Below are 21,145 nucleotides of genomic sequence, written 5' to 3'. Positions count from 1 at the left end.
CTAGGTTTATAAACTCAAATCTACAACAGAGAAAAGACAAGGTTGAGTAATGCTAATTATCTGCCATTTATCAAGTGCCAGCTATACACATAAAGACTTAATAATGATGCCAGTTTCCCTCTAAAAATGTAGAAATATTAAATAAGAAGCAATGGGATTTTATTTGCATAAAATTATTTTTGGTCACATGAGAATTCTTTATTTTGGAAATGTAATTCTCTCCTCATTTATAAGTACACAGTCACCTCGATACAGGTGTGAAAGCACACATACCTTATATTTTCACATTCTCATAGGTAAGCCATAGAAACCATATTTGCAAATGTGCAGTGTTTCTTATATATTACCTTACATTAGAATTCATCAACACTTTTTCTTGAAGAATTTAGTAATCACATAGGCAACTTTTTCAGCCACAACACCAGCAATTTCAATCTTAGTTCTAGAGGGAGCTAAATCATCAGATACTCTTAAAAAACAAACACTCTGCTCAGGTGGACCTAATGTGCAGCCAAAAATTGAGACACGTCATCTTTGCCTGGTAAAGGGGTAAGCATGTGATAAAGAATCTTAAGTTTCTAGGACACAAGTACTTAATTCCCAAGTAAGACTTGACCATACATTATCCCAATTCACTGGTAAGGACAACATTACAATTCACGGGTTCCCCTCCCCTTTTTAAGAATTTTCTTGTTTTGGCTCAAAACAATACCTATCTATTATTAAATATTCATACAGAGAAAAGCAATATGGGAAATATAAAAATGACCTACAACTTTCACCACTCAGATATGACTTTTGCCATATGCTAAAAATCCTTTTAGAAATTTCTAGGAGTATATATATATACACACATTAATATTTACAAAAATCTATAAATTTTCAAAAGGTGACACTATACTGTATAAGCTTGTAGATCTGGCAGTATTATGTGGCCAAATAGTTGGACCAATACATACAAATTTACAAAGTAAATTTCAAAGGATACATATTAACAATACATTTATGTAGGCTATTATTAACATTTCATAGGTCCTCAGGACACTTCTGAGGACCAAATGATTCACCTATAATTTTCTGAACTGCAGAAATACCAGAACAAAATTTATAGTTGTTATTTCTATTTACTAAGAAATACACTTAAAAACCAACATTTAAAACAAAGCAATTGCTCTTCTCCAAATAACACTTTAGGTATTAATCTAACAAAAATCTGCATGGAACTTGAATGCTGAAAATCACAAAATGCTAATGAAAGAAAACGAAGACCTAAGTAAATGAAGAGACAAACAGTGTTCAGAGACTGGAAAATGTGACGTAACAAAAACGTCAATTCTCCTCAAAGTGATAGGATTTAACACAATCCTAACAAAAAATCTCAGCAGAGCTTTTTTGTTGATAAATATAAGTTGACTCTAAAACTGATATACAAAGGTAAAAGAGCTATAATAGCTACATTTTTGAAACAAATAAATGGAGGAATACTATATAAGACTTCTTATAAAGCTACAGTAATTCAGACTGTGGTATTAGCAAAGGGATAAACACAGAGATCAATAGCAGAGAATAGAGTTCAGAAATACATCCACACAAGTAGGCTCAAATGGTTTTTGACAAGGATGCAAAACCAATTCAGTGGAGGAAGGACCAAGTCTTTTCAGTAGTATAGGAACAACTGGATATATACAGGCTAAGGAAAATAAAATGACCCTTGTCCAACTCTCACACCTTATAAAAAATTAACTAAAAATGGGTCATAGATCCAGATATAAAATTGGAGTTCTCAGATCTTAATCCATTTTGTGTTGTTATAACAGAATATCTGACACTGGGTAATGCATAAAGAATAAAGGTTTAATTGGCTCCAATTTTGATGGCTGGTAAATCCAAACAGCGTGCCACTGCTGTCTGGAGCTGTCACCCAATTACCTGAGTCATGACCACTGCCTCCCAGGATCTGCATTAGCAGGAAGCTGGAACTGGAAGCCATGGTCAGGTATCAAACCGAGGTACTCCAATGTCGGACGTGGGCATCACAAGGTCAAATATCCATCCCTGAGGTATCTTACTTTAGGATAAATTGCTAGAGCTTAAGTGAAGTTTCAGGGGTCCACAAAGTCACAACTGTTCTCATAACATCACTAAGGCAGTAGTGGGTCTTTTGCACTGTGTTGATATTTGCAAGGGTGGTCCAAAAATCAATGTGACCAGTAGAAGTCTAAGCTCAAACAAGGCAATGGCTCCAAATTGTACCATTAGTCATTGTATTTCTCACCACCAGACACTTAAAGTTAACAATTAAGCCAGTCTCACTTAAGAATGCCCTCGATGACACTGGTTCAAGTCCTGGCTGCCCCACTTCCAATCCAGCTCCCAGTTGGTGGCCTGGGAAAGCAGTGAAAGATGGCCTAAGTGCTTGGGCCCAAGTACCCATGTGGGAGACCCAGAAGAAACTACTCACTCCTGGCTTCGGATTGGCCCAGCTCCGGCTGTTGTGGCCATTGGGGAAGTGAACAAAAGGATGGAAGACCTCTCTCTGTCTCTCCCTCTCTCTGTGACTCTGCCTCTCCACTAAATAAATAAATGCCTTAGATGAGAAAGTACGATTTTGTAAACCCTCGACCCTTAAGTATATCCTAATTATCACATGGTGAAGTACAGTAGTTGTCTGCAGAAACAGCACTTGCACCGACAGTCTGAACTGGGAGCTAAACTAACCACTCTGTTCAAAGAGCATCATCTTTTACCTGAAGGAACAACTGATAGACAAACCATCGCTATTCAGCCATAGGTAGATGGCAGACATTTTCTAAAAAATGAACCTACTGAACCTGTCACTCCAAGAAAAATCAACTGGCAGTATTTGTTACCTGATAAATTTCAGCTTTCAATGAGTTGTCTCTGGAATATTTGTATCCACCACAATGAGCTCAACACGTTCTCAATATTTAAGGACTTTCCTGATCACACAGATGGTGAAACCAAAAAATGTGATCTTAAACAAGTATATAGTTAAAAGTTCAACATTTAGAAAATCTTCACAAGTCACTGAACCAGTATTTTCTAAAAGACCAATGCATGATGTTACTTAATCATATATGGGTACATGATCCACTCCAACTGCAAGACAGCACAATGTATTTTAACATTCTAGGGTACAAAAAGTTTACTTATATGGTTGCCCACTCCACACTACAAACAAGCTTTAAGCAACTACATCATAACAAGATTTGGTATAATGACAAATAAGAATATCCGCAATGAACAGAAATGGCTATTACCAATACTGCATCCTTCTCCAAATGCATATCTGTGTGAAGCCCAGTTTTCATCACATACTTCCACTAAAACATTTTAGGAAATGGGATGCAGAAGTCGATATCAGAATACAGTTGTCTCCCAAGCCAGACAGTAAAGGGACTTGCAAAAATGTCAAAAGATGCCACTGTCCTTACTGAATTATCTTGCTTTTAGAATATGCAGTTATTCTCATGCAATTTGTTATATTTTTATTGTTATTAATGGATTAATACTTCATAAATGCACTTTTAATTCATAACTGAAGTAACTATTAGCACACATAACCCATGTAAAAGAATACCCTTTGGAATCTTCAGACCAAAAGGTTTGGGAATCACTCTGCACACACACCAGCAAGAGAATCCATTTTGATGGGACATTCTCAACATGCCTCTCTGGGAATCTGAGCTCTCCTTGGATCTTTTTTTTTTTTTTTTTTTTTTTGCTGATCAATTCCTGGAAGCAGCTCTTGGGCATCATTAGATAGAAAGCTATAGTTGAGGGAAATCATCCTCAAAACGTTAGCTGTGACTTCATCCACATGGGTTCTAAACTCTCAGCATATACACAAAAGTCAGTCCTAGGCAGTTCTGATTTTCTGAACACTTTTACCCAGATTCTTGGACATTCTTTGCTGGTAAACTGAGAATGAAGTCCTGCTTGGCTGGATTCCTGAGAATGGGAATAGCAAATCATGTAGGGTCCCAGCAGCATAAAGAACTCCTTGAACAACGAAGGAATCCTGGGCAAGTGAATGAGGCCGGGAACTTTCAAGAGTAAACCAACCAGACGGTGTACTTCATTAAAACACCTACCCTAAGAATTATACGCTGGAGTATAGTTAAAACAAGCAAGCAAACAACTGGAGGGAATACCAAGAGTCAGATGAGTTTTGAATTAGGAGAACATTTGCTTTTCTTTTTAAAGACTTATTTATTTATTTGAAAGTCAGAGTTACACAGTGAGAAGGAGAGGCAGAGAGGCAGAGAGGCAGAGAGGCAGAGAGGCAGAGAGAGAGTAGTAGTAGTGGTAGTAGTAGTGGTAGTTCACTCCCCAACTGGCCACAACAGCCAGAGCTGCACAGTGATCTGAAGTCAGGAGCCAGGGCCCAGGGAATTAGGACATCTTCCACTGCTTTCCCAGGCCATAGAAGAGAGCTAGGTTGGAAGTGGAGCAGCCAGAACTCGAACTGGTGCCCAAATGGGATGCCAGCTCTGCTGGCAGTGGCCTCACCCGCTATGCCACAGCACCGGCCCAAGAACATTTGCTCTTCAAAAATAAGCTAAGGCCAACATCGTATAGGTTGATTTAAGTATATGGTAAAGCTACTCAATTTATGCCAAATAAAAAGCAAACAAAGACCCACCCTTTAAGAAAGAATGGCACTTTGATTTTTACTAGTAGCACTATTTTTTTGGAATCCAGGCTTTGAGAAATTTTCTATGGTGACTTGGAAGAACAGCTGAATTAACTCCCTCCACAATACAAATCCGGTCTTCCGTTTAATGCAAAAACTAAGCCAGGCAGCACCATCAGGAAATTCCTATCTGTAACTGTCTGCAAAGGGCCGCTTTCTACATGTGAACCATAATGCACACTCTCTGGGCAAACCAAACATGAAAGGCAGCCATTGCCTGTGGTGCTCTCTTCCCATCTCTCGTTGACATGTGCAGCAGAGAACTGATAGTTCCGCTCTGCTCCTTGAAGTCAAGAAGGTCAATGGTGTGAAAATCTCACTTTTGAAAGGTTAAATGAAATCTGTTCTGGTTCAATTTCTTACTCTACTACAAGATAGCAGCTCTAGATGACTGGAGTTAGACCTGAAGTTGAGTTTTTCCCCAAATACATAAGGTTAGAAAAATCAAACTGAAGAAAGGAATTCTACTGTTTTGGCACAAGTAGTTTTCTGTTTTTACCCACTTGTTTTCAGATATTTGACAACTCCTATGACATTTCCTCCGCATTTCAAAAAGCTTCCAATTTTCCCTTTTGAGAAGTTGAACCATATCTGATCTGAAGCTAAATGAAATCCCAGGCTCAACTCACATGCTTATTTTCACTGGCCAGACTTGTCCATTTGCTAGAGGCTAAAACCAGCCTTCTGGACCCATAACCCAGCCAACTATATGACCTGGCACAGCTTGTAATGCTAATGACCAGGTCTTCCGAGTAATTCTACTTTAAGAGTAACTGCAGTGAAGACAGTGAGCAACTTGGTATTCATAAATGGCTGTCTCCCCAGAGAGATACAGGCAGAATTCTGGACTCGGGTCCCTGGCTCCGGTCCTCGTGAGTCACTAGACTCTCAGAATAATGTGAACTCATTTCATAAAATTTACTTAGCACCCAGCAGGTTAGGCTGGGTGCTGGGCCTGGAAGCAGTTGTAACCTTGTGTCGCTTCCCAAGGCTGACTTTGAGAACCTATTCACCAGCATCGAAAATCAAACACTCACATCGCCAAACTGCAGGGAGGGCCAAGAAGCAGCAGAACACAGTACTATTCTGACTGGCTGAGACAGTGAGTACAGCCAGGAGAGGAAAGCTTCAACATGGACACCTCAGAAAGACGGGGGAAGAAAGGCCCTGATTCTGACAGTAATGAATCTGGGGGGGTTCTGAGGCACATGAAGGAATATTGTTGAGCCACGTTCATTTACCATGAATGAGGCATGGTTAGAATGAAATGAAGTCAAAGACAAAGAGGTGTTCTGATAAATACAGAAGGAAGACAGATGTATTGGTTATTCTATAAAGGACAAAATTCACATGGAATATATGGCTGAATCTGATTCTACTTATTAGAATTCCTTTACAACAGTTAACATTATATTATGATAAAGCAATGTGTAACATGTGTAGCTGGCATCTTTGAGGGAGCTGGATTTGGTCTGTTATTCCTTTAGATCTGTACAATAAACGAGATTCTACTCTAACCATCACCAAATTCCTTGATTCTTAGTTTCCCTATGAGAACCATCATTGCACAGCACCAACAATTTATAGTGGAATGAAAATTAGCTTTCTTCATTTATCTAAGAAAAAGCAATCATTCACCAATATAAACATACCAACTCTCCACAATGGGGACTGAGGTCCCTGGTTTTCATTTGCATAGCTTCCCTATCAAATGGCATGAAGCAAAATGAAATACTAATTTTTAATATGTTCTTTTTGTTTTGTTTTAATAAGACTGAGAATGAGTAATATGGAATATGGATTCCTAAAGAAATGGCCCTTCCTCAAGCACCTCTGGGCAGCATGGATTGGGCCACCTATGATGAATGGGTGGGATGGATATCTAATGCTTCTTTGCATATCTTTTATGACATTTATAATTAATGCTGTTAGAGTATTTACTAAGATGAAACCCAATTTAGAATTTTTAAATGTTCTAAATATAAATAGACAAGGAAATAAATAATTTCAATAGTACTTAGAGTTTAAACTATTTTGAACTAATGTACCTGTGCTACTACTGCATATTGCAACCTATAACCTAAAAACCATCAGCCTACATCACCACAGGTAAGAAATGAGAAATTTTGAGGGTTATTGAACACTGAATATTTGCAGCAGAACAGTAGAGTAACTGAACGCCATTGCATGAGTCTAAAACTCACAGATCCACCTGCATGATATACTTCTTTTGAAAAGTGAAAAGCAATGGAAATGAGTAGCTGTTAGTGATTTATACAGATGTGTGTGTGTGTGTGTGTTGGGGGGGTGGAGTGGGAAGCTGCTTCATCTCTAGTTTAGCAGATTTTTATTTAGTTCTGTGCATTTCTAGAGAAAATTACTCTTCTTCGAACACTGTTGAGCACCATGGATGGTGCTTGCCTGTGATGCTAAATGAGTATATATTTTCACAGATCGAATATTTTAACCAATATTTCACTCTGCCTTCATTGTATGTTAATAAAAGGCAACTCCAACTCAACCTCTGGCTTAACAACACTATGCTCGGCAGTTGTTATTAATTTTGCCTTCAAGGAATGCATATCCATTTCAAAATTAACACAGCTTTTTTTTAACTTGCAAAGACTAAAAGCAGAAGCTTAACATGGATTCTACATATACTGCAAAGCAAGTCATTCTACTTCCTGGTGGGGAGCCTCTTCCATAGGAACTCATAGGCACCATGCCAAAGCTCAGCATCACTGGTCAGTGCTACCTTCTCACCTAGTGCTCCTCCCAAAGCTGTTCATAACAAAGTCTTTGCATCATGAGGCAACATGCACTGTTTATTTTCTAATTCCTCATAAATATGAGTTCAAAAGACATTTTAAAAATGTGTTTTGTGCCACAATTATTATGCTAAGCAGTACAAGAGAAAAATATAAGAAGGGAGCAGGAGTGAGATAATAACAAAGCTAGGCATCCACTTTCTTTGCCATTTTCCGTAGGTACAGATCAACTCTTCTATCACGAAAATCAAAGTACATTTTGGCAGGATGCTATTTTGCATCATGATGATAATATTTCTGGTCCAAGTTCCTTTGTCTGATACTTGCTTTGGGGAGGAGAAAACACAGCTACTGAGTTGGGGACATGTTTATATAATGAAATCCACAGTAATCACTGATGTAAAATACAAAAGACAGAGTAACAAAGGGCTTTATTTATTTGTGCTTTCATGACCATAACATATTATGGAATTTGTCTTAACCTGAAAAATATTGTGTATCACTAATAATTCTGCCAATATGACAGCAGTGTACAAAAAGAATTTAAAGGAAAATAACAAAATGTAACTGATTCATTGGTTACTAAACAGGGCACACACACTACTAAGAGCAAAGAGCTGTCCTGTCCTCAAAAACCTCAATTCCAGAAAACTCTGAGATTATAAAACCTACAGCAAATGTCTAGGACTTTAACCACCAACTTCTGGCCCTAGTAACTACAAAGGTTATCACTTGCATGGCACTAACTAGCTGTTCGTGTGTTAGTTCTTTTTAGATGGAGGTACAGGTCAGTCTCATCTGGGACCAGCAATATCTCAATGTTTTAAAATCACAGTGAAGTGCTCTAAGTAATGTCCCTTTTTATCTGGTCAGAAACACTAGAAGGCTGAGGATGAACACACTTTGTTTCATTTCAACACTCTAACACCTGCAGAAAGCATCAATGAAAATCTTAGAATATGTTTGAGCTGACTATGACTACTGGGTCTTCCAGAAGCTACACCTTTAGAAAGGAATGGTTCTTTAAGTATTAAAATGAGGCTTTAATGTACATTAAAACTAATAGTACTTGAGACGCAAGTAAATGACCCAGCACTCCCCTCCCAGGTACCAAGAGGGGTCAGATTTCCCCATTTATCAGCAAGTCAGGGTAGGCCAGCATCTCAATCTCAGACACTCTTCTTCGGCCCTCCTCAGACAGATGGCTGAAGGGAACACTTCAAAAAAAACGAACCAGCTAAACAAACTTCCCAGCAGCACTTGACAGAGCTACACCTATTCTTCCCATTTCCAAAGCAGTGGAGAATTAATTACCAGTTCTATGGATCTATTGTAAGTATAATAGACTAAAGAGCTATCACAGACACATTTATTGTAAAAGCACAATCCCAAGAGTGTCTAGTGGAGGGCCAAAACGATTAACACAAATGCTTTGTCAGATCAAAGATAAAACCTGCACCGCCCAATTGAGGAATGAATTAGAACAGTGGGTTATCTTTCAAATTAACCAGGGCAGTTAGTGAGGAAAATTTCATGAAAGTGTAATTCTTAGCCTTTGTGAATCCACACAGCAGGCATTCTGCCAGCTGACAAGATGATGAAATTTTCATGCTTAAAAAAAGCCCTCTTCATTTCCCAATTTAGATTAGCTAGTGCTTCTCTCCCTTTTTGTGTGTGTGTCTATTTGCTCTTCTGGAGCAGAATTTTAGGGGAGGGGGAACATGTATCAATTTTTCACTGTAAAATTGAGTCTTTCAAAAAACATCTCTAAAAGCTTAAAGAGACAGTCTCTAAGCTGGCTTTTTTATGATTTTTCAAAGAATATCAGTTCAATTTTAACTTTGTCCAGAGGAACCAACAAGAACTAGGACATGAAATCAACTTTGAATTAAAGTTCTCCGGACGACCTCAAAGTCTTCCAACAATTCATCACATCTCACAATAAAGCACAGAGCTGTCTTCCACGTAAAGAAATTAATGTATTACTTAAAATATCCTTACTCCATGTTTTTGGATATTTCTATTCATACTGAAATTTCAATGTTCTAGGAAATGGGAATTCCAGGGACACAATCACTGTTATATGAGGAGGGGAAAAAAAGCATCTCCTCTCCAATTTAAGGAGTCAATGCTAAACATTACAATGTCATACAGATCAATTCTGAGAGACATGAACTTGTAAAATATTTGTTATATCACATGCAGCCAGGACTACTTAGATAACACAAAAGATAACAAGGATATATATTTTTCCAAAATTACAGTGATTTAGAAGATCTTGTGCACAGCTAGTTAGGTCACCTCCTGGGACACCCACATTCTATCCAGAAACGAATCAAGTCCTGCCTCAGCTTCGGATCCAGTTTCCTTCCAAATACTTGGGTTCCTACCACCTACACGGGAAACCCAGATTGAAGTCCCAGCTCCTGGCTTCAACCTGCTCCAGCTCTGGCTGTTGCGGACATTTGGGGAGCAAAGCGGCATACAGAATGATTCTCTCTATCTCACAGACACACACACACACACACCCCCTCTGTCACTCTACCTTTCAAATAAAGAAACAGATCTTTTTAAAAAGTGACTTAAAAGTACACTTTGTTAGTTCAAATCTCTGCACCTTTATTATAGACAACTTGATTTCTTAGTCATCTAGAACAATGTTCCATGGCAGCTTATAATGTTGCAATATCATATTCGACTTATCTTCCTAAAATTCCTCCCATATGGAGAGGCTTTCCTTTATTAATATAGGTTGTATTCGGCCCCCAACAATTCTAAGATTAAAGTAAAAAAATAAATACCAACATTCCCGCCCTTAGTCACAACGTTTTTGACTGTGGGTAGTATTTTTAATGTTGCAACTTGGCGCAAACCACTCTGGTACCTAGCTTCAGAGAACAGTCATTTAATCTTAGAATTCACTATTAATATCCTGCTTCCAGTACAGCTGTGTATCAGTCTCCAGTTGGAATGCCATCACTAGGATATATATCACACTGAAGTAACAGCCATCAGTATCCATGCCATGCACCTATACTGGTAAAAACTTCTCTAAGTCCAGAGGCAGGAGGAAATGAAATGGTCTACCAACAAATCAGAAACTAGAGTTGCATCAGCTTCTGGTACGAAAGCTCAGCTCTTGAAAATATTTTCAACATTTAACCAACATGGAGCCAAGAAAAGAACAAGTAACAGATTTCTTTCTCTCTCATCCAACCACGCATGGTTAAGATCAAAAAGTAGAGAAATAATTTCCTAATTTGGAGGCCAGTCATATCAAGCCTCAACATCACAAGTGACATTTGGCCATCCTGATTCCAAATCCCTCAGAAAGGTTAATCAAGGGGCAATTATCTACATGCAAACTCTTACTTCTCAATGAGATGGCTGGTCCACAAGACAGATACTCAAGAACCTTTGTGTTAAGTATCTGGTTCCCCAAGAGTAGTTATTCAGCATGAAAAATACTTACATCACCACTGCAACATCATCTACAACACACGCACACATTTAGGACAGAAATCACTCTTTCAGTCAGGGCACATTTCTAGTTATACAGACCATTTTCCTGCCTATTTTCAACTTAGTCAAAACAACTGTTCTTTCTCAAAGAAGGGAACAGATGAATTTCTCTTAGTATTAACATTTCCCTGGTGATTTTGATAGACTAAACACAGAGAAAAAACTCAGGATTCTTCCCAAGAGTTAAGAATCATATTCTACTCAAAGAGGCCTGTAAGCAAGAGGCTGAATAGTTGGATTCGGACTCTTCACGCTAAATAAAGGCATCCCATTTCATGTGCTGAATGCTTCATCTGCTGCAGAATGTGACCCCACAGATAACCTTCATTCCCATCCAACTGTTCATTAAGTCCAGCATAGGATTATTCAACAAAATGTTTCAGATTTTTCTAAAATGCAGTCATAATAATTATTACTTTTTAAAAAATCTTCAAATATATTTTGCTGCTTTGACAGATATAAATTATTCTATGCCAATATCACAACACTGAAACTCTACATTTTACTTGTCCTTAGAATGATTTCATACTCGCTTTTTACATATTAAGTTCTATTTTAAAGAAGAAAATGCTGTTCAATGTTAACCACCATAAACAGAAACTTACTGAAAAAAGTCATGGATCTTACCTAATAGATTTTGAGCATTTCTTTTGGGGGGAGGGGGAATTTGCCTTGCCAATACAGTGAATTTTCAAGTAACAGAGAGTTGGTTTAAAGGACAAAATGAAAATCAAATGGGAAATGTGGAGTTGTTTTTAATTTTTATTTTAATTTCTTAAGAGAAAAAATTCATTCATATGAAATGTTAAAAAAAACTTTGAATAAAAACTTTCTGATGAAGACAGCTCACTCATTGTTCTGGTTTTTTTTTACTATATATTTATAAAAATTAGACATTCTCTTTTAAAAATGAAAAATTTGAGGCTAGCACTGTGGCAGAGCATATAAAGCAGTCACATGAAATGCTGGCATCCCATATGGATGCCGATTCGTGTCCCAGTTGCTCCACTTTTGATGCAGATCGCTGCTACTGTGCCTGAGAAAGCAGTGGAAGATGGCTCAAGCCCTTGGGGCCCTGGACCCATGGGGAAGACCTAGAAGAAGCTCCTGGCTACTGGCTTCAGCCTGGCCCAGCACTGGCTATTGCAGCCATTTGGTGAGTGAACCAGTGGATGGAAAAAAAATTTCTCTCTCTCTCCCTCTAACTCACTTTCAAATAAATAAATAAACCTTCTTCAAAAAATGAAAAATTTACATTTAAATTTAGAATACGTTTATTCTGATTCCCCCCAGATAATCTGGCATAAGTGGTCTCAAGAGCCACCGAAATACAGAGTACAAGCTACAAGCTAGTAGGCAGCTTATTAATATTATACACTTGACTTTACAGCTCTACTTGACAAATAAGGGCAACACTGAAGCTTTTCCTTCTTCTGTCTGAAGGTCTGAGTGACGACTTAGTCTTACTGAGTTAACAACAAACAAAAAACATTTCATGGTTATATTTTAAAATTTTACATTTTCATAAAAACATAAATGAAACAAGTATTAAACCACAAAATTTGTGTATGTAAGAACCTGATAACGGATACTTACATCATAGTACTTTTTAATGCAACGTCTAATGTCCATGACCAATTTGTTGCACAGCTGTACCACAAAGGTCAGAGGTGAAGCTTTACAGTTGATGTTACTGCAACGATACAAACTGGGCTCCATATCGGCTCCCTACAGAAGTCCAGACAGACAAGTATACAAGAGGTTACTGCACGGTTGTAAAAGGTTTTTGTGCTTAAAAACTGACACGCTGTCTTCATATGCAATCTTCCTATTCATTTTTCTGCAGAGTTTTTAACCCTATTTTCTTAACTACTCTCCTCCCAAACACTGCTTTAATGACATACCTTCCAGTCCTTCCAGTCTCTTGTCATTGTCATAATGGAATACAAAGTTGATGGAAAAACCCTGAAATCATTATTCTATATTCAATACATGACAAAATCTATGGATTAAATCATTCTTCCTTAAAAAAAAAAAAAAAGGAAGTCGTCTTTCTGGAAATATATATCCTTCATATAGATATTGATCAAAATTTTAAATTCGTACTTATTCATTCCAAGTTTGAACCCAGATGACATTAGCTTGTTTTAATCTTGTCAACCTAATTTCAAGGTTAAAGCCTAAAGGTCAAAAGTATTGCAACACAAAAGCATTATCACTTATTACAGAAAAATCTAAAACTTTCTGCAATTTTTCCAAAAATTGAAAACTGTATTTGGAAGAAGGAAGGGAAGAGGCAGGAATAGAAATTTGAAAGAAATAACTATTAGTAGTTGAAGAAAGTGTTTTGTTGTGTTTTGCTTTAAACAAAGACAAAGCAAATATAATATACAGGAAAACTGTTGGGGTTTCTGGAGCATTTGTTTTCCTTCTTGATACTTAAACATCTTGGTTTCCTGCTCCAATCTGGTACATAACCCTACCCACCATGCTAAGCAATTCCAGGTGGAAGAGATTTTAGAGCTTGACATCGGCTCTTCCACAGTTAGCCCATCTGCAAGTCGTCAAGCCTCCACGCAATTAACTATCTTATTTACAGCTGTAATGAAGCAAAACTCAAGGATTTAGCAACTATTGCTGATCTGTGTCTGCCTCTTCCTTGCACTTGCTTCCAAAGATTGCTTTGTTTTGATTCAAAAAAATGCAAAACATCTGCTGTTTGTCCAAATTAACTTAAAATAATTACTTTTAATTTAGATAAAGGACGTCTTTTCTTTCAGTTTCAAGGTTTTACACAGTTCTGCGGCCTACTCATTTGCCAGTGGCTAGTACATGCAGGGGAATCAAGTAAATTGGCCAAGTTTCAAGTTCTGATACAAGGTCAATGATACATTTTTTGGCAGTACTTCTTGAGAAGAATGTCTCCCTGTGACTTGTGAAGACAGCAGGAAAGATAATAAGAGTACCTTTGTCAAAAAGGAGGTAAGTGGGATGCGGAAAGATACACAAAAACTTTCCAAAAACACTTAGTTCCCATTAACTTGATTTAAGATAAAGGAAAATACTGCTCTCAGTTTTAATAAATGGGGGTGGGAGTGGGGAAATGCAGGTTACTAATTAAGGAATTATAATAAAAATACTTTAGATAACTTTAGAATTTTTAAGAGATTCCATTAGAGAATCAAGGTCAAGAACCCTAGGAGGACAAAAATCATATTCAAGCACATGCAACGATGAGTTTTTAAGCAGAAATGAGAAGTTACGAAGGCAGAATTTATATGATGCTAAAATTCTTTAAACACTGAAAGCAATGTGTTTTTCCCCCTTTTTATATACTCTATCTTGTGGGAAGGGGGACAAGGGACCATCATATTAGTTTGCCTACAAAATGAAAGGAGGAAACAAAAAGAAACTAACCAAACCATCAAAGACATTATCATAAATATTCTCGGTTCCACATGTAGGGCATGGACATTTGAATTTTTCACAGTCCTTGTATTTCTCTTCATCAGTGAGCTGGGCTGGGCCACCAAGTAAAGCATCATTCTCTTCATCTTTATGATAATGAGAAACTCTAAACTGGGTGGGGTCGAGGCCTATTAATGTAAATGAAAAAAGCAAATTCAGAACAACATTCATCCAAAAAATACCCAAAAGAAAGCTCTCATAAAAGAATGATTTTAAATTCATACATACACATAAAGCAACCATTTGAACTCAAGATCACATGGACAAATGACTTCTCTTTTTATAAGAGATTACTTTATAAATAAAACAGATAACTGCAACAATGCAATGCAGAATGTGCCAGCAGGCACTCATGTTCAGGAGCAAGTACTTCTATAGGATATTTGAAATTATTTTCTTAACGCCACATTGGAAAAATCTCAAATAATTGTGTACTATTATTAACGAATACCCCTAAAATCCAAGTGCCACCATTAGAACTGAGATCAGAATGAAAATCCCATTAAAGAAAACAGGTTCACTGCCACTACAAGAACTTCAAGTGCAGATACAACTGCTAACCCTGATTTCAATGCAGTGGTCGATTTCGTCTTGGCTCAGTAGTTAACAGCATGTAGGTTGCAATCTAATTCAGTGGTTAAAATTCAGTAGCAGAATCAAAACACAACATGCCTTTTTTTAGGGGATGCGGAGGTTTTATTGGGAACTGAGAAATTTAAAATATGTGCAAAAGCAAAAATGAATCTAGAGAGTATATGAGAGCAGATAGGCCAAAATGTGACAGATAATCCTGAAACCACATATACACCTTTCATAGTTCAAATGAAACAACACCAGAAATCAATCAATACATAGCTTATGTTGTCTTGTTTCCTCAAGCTATTTAAAGAAAAGAAACAATTTTAGGCCAATCACATTTAATTTATCCTGGGTATAGCCTATGTGTCAAATTATACTTTTGAATTTATACTTAAAGATAATTGTTCTATACCACATAGCTTATAATATTTTCTTGAAAGCATCCCTCAGCAATTCCTAAAACCTTGGACTTTTGGAAATCTAAGGAAAGTTATTGTATTTAGTATTTATTTTAGATTCAAATATCCTATAACAGTCACTGGGCAAAAAAAGTTCAAAACAGCAAAAATACCTAAAAATTGTTTTACATTTATCAATGGCTGCTTAGGAAGATAATCTAATAAATACACACAAATTCAATGATGAAATCCTAGATCATATTTGGGCAGTTGTCAAGTGACATCTAGTAATTATAAAAATACTTGGGACAGACTCTTAGACCTTAGAAAGATACTGAATAAAGAATAAGATGAGTGAGACACAAAATCTTGGATTTCTCATTGCCAAAATGCAGATATGTTTCACTTAAATCAAATACTATAAAACAAGTTCAATGATGCCTATTACATGGTAAGCACTCAATAAATGTCATTTGAATGAAAACACAGAATAGTGAATGAACATCATTTAATCTACACTACACTAATTCCATATAAAAATATATGAAAAATGCTCATGCTGCATATGCAGTTAAGTTATAAGAATTAAACTGGTTCCTAAAGTGATAGGATATAATACAAACAAGGAGTACACAATGAGAACAATCTGAAAAGCAGTTCTTTACTATTGACATAAATTACTGTTAATATGTCACTTTGTCCCAAGACTAATGCATTTTTATTTTACAAGTTATCTATCCCCTAAGTGAAAGAACAACTTGGTGACATATGTGGGAGTAAATAACAGCACTTCAAAAAGTCTGTGGAAAAACAGAGCTAAAAGATAAGTTTATTTTGGTGTAAAAAAATTTGAAATCCATGCAGAGTTCTCTTTTAGCATTGATTTCCACGAACTTTTGAAGACGCCACATTTAAAGAAAAGGAGAGGCAAAGGAACTGAGAGAGCATGCCTGTGAATGAGGCCATTTGTCCTATGTAGTGGAAAGTAACTGTTGCTAATTCATTAAACTGCAGTTGTGAACCCAACTGTATTCACATAATGTCTTGCTTTGAGATTATGAGAAAGCAGTGTCACCTTTTCTGACTCTATAATTATTAATGAATTTCCCAGGCCAATACTAATCAAAAGTAAGGAGGAAGATAAATAGTAAACAAGATTTTTCTAAGAGGCAAGCTTTCTTCACAGTCCTAAGATCAAGGAAGAAAACAATGGTGGCCTGCACATACATAAATTTGGCAGGGTTGTGAAAAGGGACCAATAGGTGCTGCTCTCTAGCTCTCCCGACCAGCCAAGGCTCAGTCAGTTCACCTGAGTGCAGAAAGCTGTACACATTAGCCCAGGGCAGGCTGCCACAAAGAAAGCCAACAGTGGGCACAGGCCATCTTCCCACTTAAGAGAAATGTCCGATAACTTGTGAGAAATTATCAGGCCTCAAGAAATCTCTACCCTAAATGTCCATTTCTACAAATGACTTGAATCTTCCTATGGCAAGTAACAAAGCCAACTGGTTTAGTCAACCACTTCAGATTTATTCTTGAGCTGAATTTTCTCAGTGGAAAGGGCTTAATCTCAGTACTCTTTTGATCGCTGTTCAATGTGAAATGTTAAAAATATCACATAAAGGGAGAAGACATTATGATTTCTTTAAAATTTTATGTATATAATGAAATGACCTTTGTACAAAATACTTGAAAACAAGAATAACACTGCAAAAAGTGATTTTCTTGGGCTAACAATTATAATTTCATCAAGCAAATCAAAGTGAGCTAAATTACACCATTTTAAGAAAACATATAATGCTGTGTTAAAAAATAAGGATCACTGCTGCTGAATCTTTTTTCAAAAGGTAGAACTCTACACTTAAATAAGCAGAAAACGTATTCAACATACAAATTAATTTTTTCCAAAACCTCATGGAATTGCTACTAGCAGCCTATTTCAAAGTTTCAGTAGACTTAAAAGTTTTACTGTTTATACCACAACTTATTAAGACTGGAGTGAAACAGGGAAAAAGTATCTAGTGCTGCCACCTAGAGGTGGATATTTTGAATTTTAAAATGTGCAAGACAGAGCTGGTACATCTAATTCCATTTGTAACTGTCACTCCAAAATTAAACACTTCTGTCAGAAATGACCTTAACGCATAATCTTTATCATCACACTTGCCCTACATGCATATACCTTGTATAATTAATATTAAACTTCTCACATACAGTGGGTAACTAGATTAATCAAGAGACACAAAGCTGAATTCCAAATTCCTTACCTTGTTTACTGACAGCTTTCTCTAAACAACTGGCTTAAAGAAACAAACTTTATGCCCCATTTGAGAAAAGCACCTTCTACTTCTACTAGACTAGCTTTGACAGGTGACTTGAATCATTTGGTCAGGCACAGAATAAAGGAAGGAGCAACCTGCTTGGACTTTGCAAAACCAGTTATCTGGGGGACGAGCAGCTGTGGTTTTCCCCACAATAAGCAGAGATGATGTATGCTTTAATTCAATCCTGTGGCTTGTAATGACCAAGTCACTTGTGCTGGGATGGGGTGGGACAGAAGAGACAATGGAATGAAATTAAAATACTGTCATTTATAATTAGAAAATTTCTGAGATCTCACATTATTTTGGCAACAGGATCAAAGGTCTCATGTTTCAAGACATATTTATAGAAAGTAACATCACAAGCATTGGTGTGCATCAATTTAGCAGCATTGCTTTTACTTAAGTTCACCACAGTCTTACTACACACACCCCCAATGTGACATCTAGCACAAAATTATTTTTCTACCACAGCAGTTTCTAACTACTGTAAATATAGCAGTTTTTAGATTGTTCACTTGCGCCCAATGTCAAGAGGATCTGACTTGTTTATAACAAAAGGCATACAGTTATTTGAGAGGCTGATACATCTGATCAAAAAATTTTCCTTTCTCCAAAAGACAAGGCCCCTATCAGCAACAGTACAAACAACTAAAGTAAAGCCAACTATACATGTTCATGTAAGTGGTAAACAGGGAAAATCCATATAAATGAAATGCCACATAAGCAGTGGTATTCCCAAGAAGTTGCATTATGAGTCATTTAAACTACTAGAGAAGCTAATTAATGGAATCCTATCATGAATTTTTTAGTAAAAATTTCGTTTATGAAGTAAATCATGTATCTCTAGCATGACTCCAGACTTTCATATAACGGGACTTCTTAGAGGACAATACACAAGGTGGAAATGTAGTGTGATTAAAGAAAATAAGACACACTGAAATTTTACAGAGAGCTATATGCATAAAAAGAATCATACAAGAAAGCTCGTAATAGCTAAAAGGGGAAATAAATTCAGATGTCCATCAACAGGAGGATGGATAAACCAGTAGAGTCTATCATGGAGTACTATTCAGCAATGAAAAAGAGTAACTGCTGATACACAAAAGTTAAAAGGTTCTCACAATACTATGCTTAGCAAGATAAGTCGAACACAAAAACATATTGTAGACAAACATTTATAGATAAATTCTAGAACATAAAGAATTAACCTAGAGTAACAGAAATGAATGCTTACTTTTGTGATGGAGATATTCTGGGGTGAGGCAAATGTTCTATCTGTATCTTGATAAACTCGTTGTATAATACTTTTCATATTTGAGCATTTCATGGTAAATTATAGAAATTATACATGGAAAAACCACACTAAATATATTATATAATATATATATATATATATATATAATAAATATCTCCATACCCAAAGGCCCAAGAATATGTAAGGAATAACTGCAAGTCAATAAGAAAAAGCTAAGCAGAAAAGACTTGAACAGGCACCTCACAAAAGGAGTTACTCAAATGGCCAAGAAGCATATGAAAATGTGCTCAACTTAGTCATCAAAGAAATATAAACTGAAGTAATGATCAGGTCTGATGCTGTGGAGGAGCAGGTAAAGCCGCTGCCACCTTCAGTGCCAGCATCCCTTATGGGTGCCGGTTCAAGTCCCAGCTGCTCCACTTCTGATCCAGCTCTCTGCTATGGCCTGGGAAATCAGTAGAAGATGGTCCAAGTCCTTGGGTCCCTGCACCCACATGGGAGACTCAGAAGAAGCTCCGGGGTCCTGGATTCAGATTGGCACAGCCCTGGCCACTGCGGACATCCGGGGAGTGAACCAGCAGATGGAAGACCTCTCCCTCTCTTCCTCTTCCTCTTTCTCTCTCTCTCTCTGCCTTTCCCTCTCTGCATAACTCTGACTTTCAAATAAATAAATAAATCTTAAAAAAGAATAAAGTAGCAATCTTATGCCACCACATAAAATGAAGAGAATAGAGAATGCCAAGCATTAGTGAGAACACGAGCCCTCATATACTGCTAATAAGGGGTATAAATGAGTAGAACCACTGTGGAAAATTGGTAGGATCCACGAAAGGTAAATATACTAATTCCCTGTGGCCTAGCAAGTCTACTCCCGGTGGTCTAGCAAGACAACTACTAATCACCCAACAGAAATGCATGAAATGTCTCAAAGTAGCACTATTCATAATTGCCCAAAGGTAGAAACAATCCATAGCAGATAGGTATAAAGTGTGGGATACTCACACAATGAAATACTATACGAAAATAAGAGAAATTATGTGCAACCATACAGATGATTCTCACAAACAAAATACTAAGTGAAAGTAGCCAGGACACAAAAGATAAAGACACAACTTATTTAATTTCCAAAAAATAAGAAAAACTTATTTATGATGTTAGAAGACATGAGAGTAATTAGGGGGAGGGAGATTACATGGGAGGTGGTTTCTAAGAGATATGAGGGAACTTCTGGACATTTAAGAACATATAAGGGATGGGGCTGGCGCTGTGGCGCAGCGGGTTAATGCCCTGGCCTGCACTGCCAGCATCCCATATGGGCACTGGTTAGAGACCCAGCTGTTCCATTTCTGATCCAGCTCTCTGCTATGGCCTGAGAAAGCAGCAGAGGATGGCCCAGATCCTTGGTCCCCTGCGCCAACGTGGGAGACCCAGAGGAAACTCCTGGCTCCTGGCTTCGGATCAGCACAGCTCTGGCCGCTGCAGCCAATTGGGGAGTGAACCATCGGATCGAAGACCTCTCTATCTCTCTCTGTAACTCTGACTTTCAAATAAATAAATAAATCTTTAAAAAAAAAAAAAGGAAGTTAAAAAAAAGAATATATGAGAGAATCTTCAAAAAGTTCCTGGAAACCACAAGCTACAGATGTACACTTTTCAGTTAAGTTTTGCATCAGAATAATTTAAAAAAAAAGTTTACCATTTAATTCCATTTTCCATGAACTTTTTAAAATACTCTTGTTCTGTTTCTTGAATTCAGTGCTGACTACATGGGTTTGTGTTTAGTGAAAACTCATGAAGTTGCTGAGTTGGGTGTTGTGTACTTTTCTGTATGCATATCACAAGAAAATTTATATTGAAAATGAGGAGAACAGTGACTATGAAATACTTAAGGTATACCAAAATACAATGTTTCCAAAATACCTGAATCTCCACTGGACATCATGTACGTCCTTAGAGATGCATACACACCATTATGTGGGAGGTAGTAATAAAAGAGAAAATAGAATAAATTGAAACTAAATATTGTCCAGTCATTAGATCTACCAAGCAATTTACAGGAAACACAAAAGAGAGAGGAACACGCTAAAGGCTACCACTAGGATATGATCAGCAGA

The 21,145-nt window shown here is 37.1% G+C and overlaps 1 protein-coding gene across 1 annotated transcript in view; it reads right to left on the bottom strand.

Annotated features, from left to right (window-relative positions):
• POLA1 (DNA polymerase alpha 1, catalytic subunit) overlaps positions 1 to 21,145 on the bottom strand; it is a 330,913-nt gene that overhangs the window by 142,615 nt on the left and 167,153 nt on the right. The window contains exons 33-34 of the mRNA XM_008272470.4: positions 14,425 to 14,603; positions 12,604 to 12,735 (exon numbers count right to left, since the gene is read on the bottom strand). Of these exons, the coding sequence (XP_008270692.3) occupies positions 12,604 to 12,735; positions 14,425 to 14,603 (311 nt within the window). The remainder of the gene's footprint in view (positions 1 to 12,603; positions 12,736 to 14,424; positions 14,604 to 21,145) is intronic.

The sequence above is a fragment of the Oryctolagus cuniculus genome, chromosome X (genome assembly GCF_964237555.1).
Source record: "Oryctolagus cuniculus chromosome X, mOryCun1.1, whole genome shotgun sequence".
Taxonomy (NCBI): domain Eukaryota; kingdom Metazoa; phylum Chordata; class Mammalia; order Lagomorpha; family Leporidae; genus Oryctolagus; species Oryctolagus cuniculus.
This window is presented reverse-complemented; position numbering and strand designations above follow the sequence as displayed.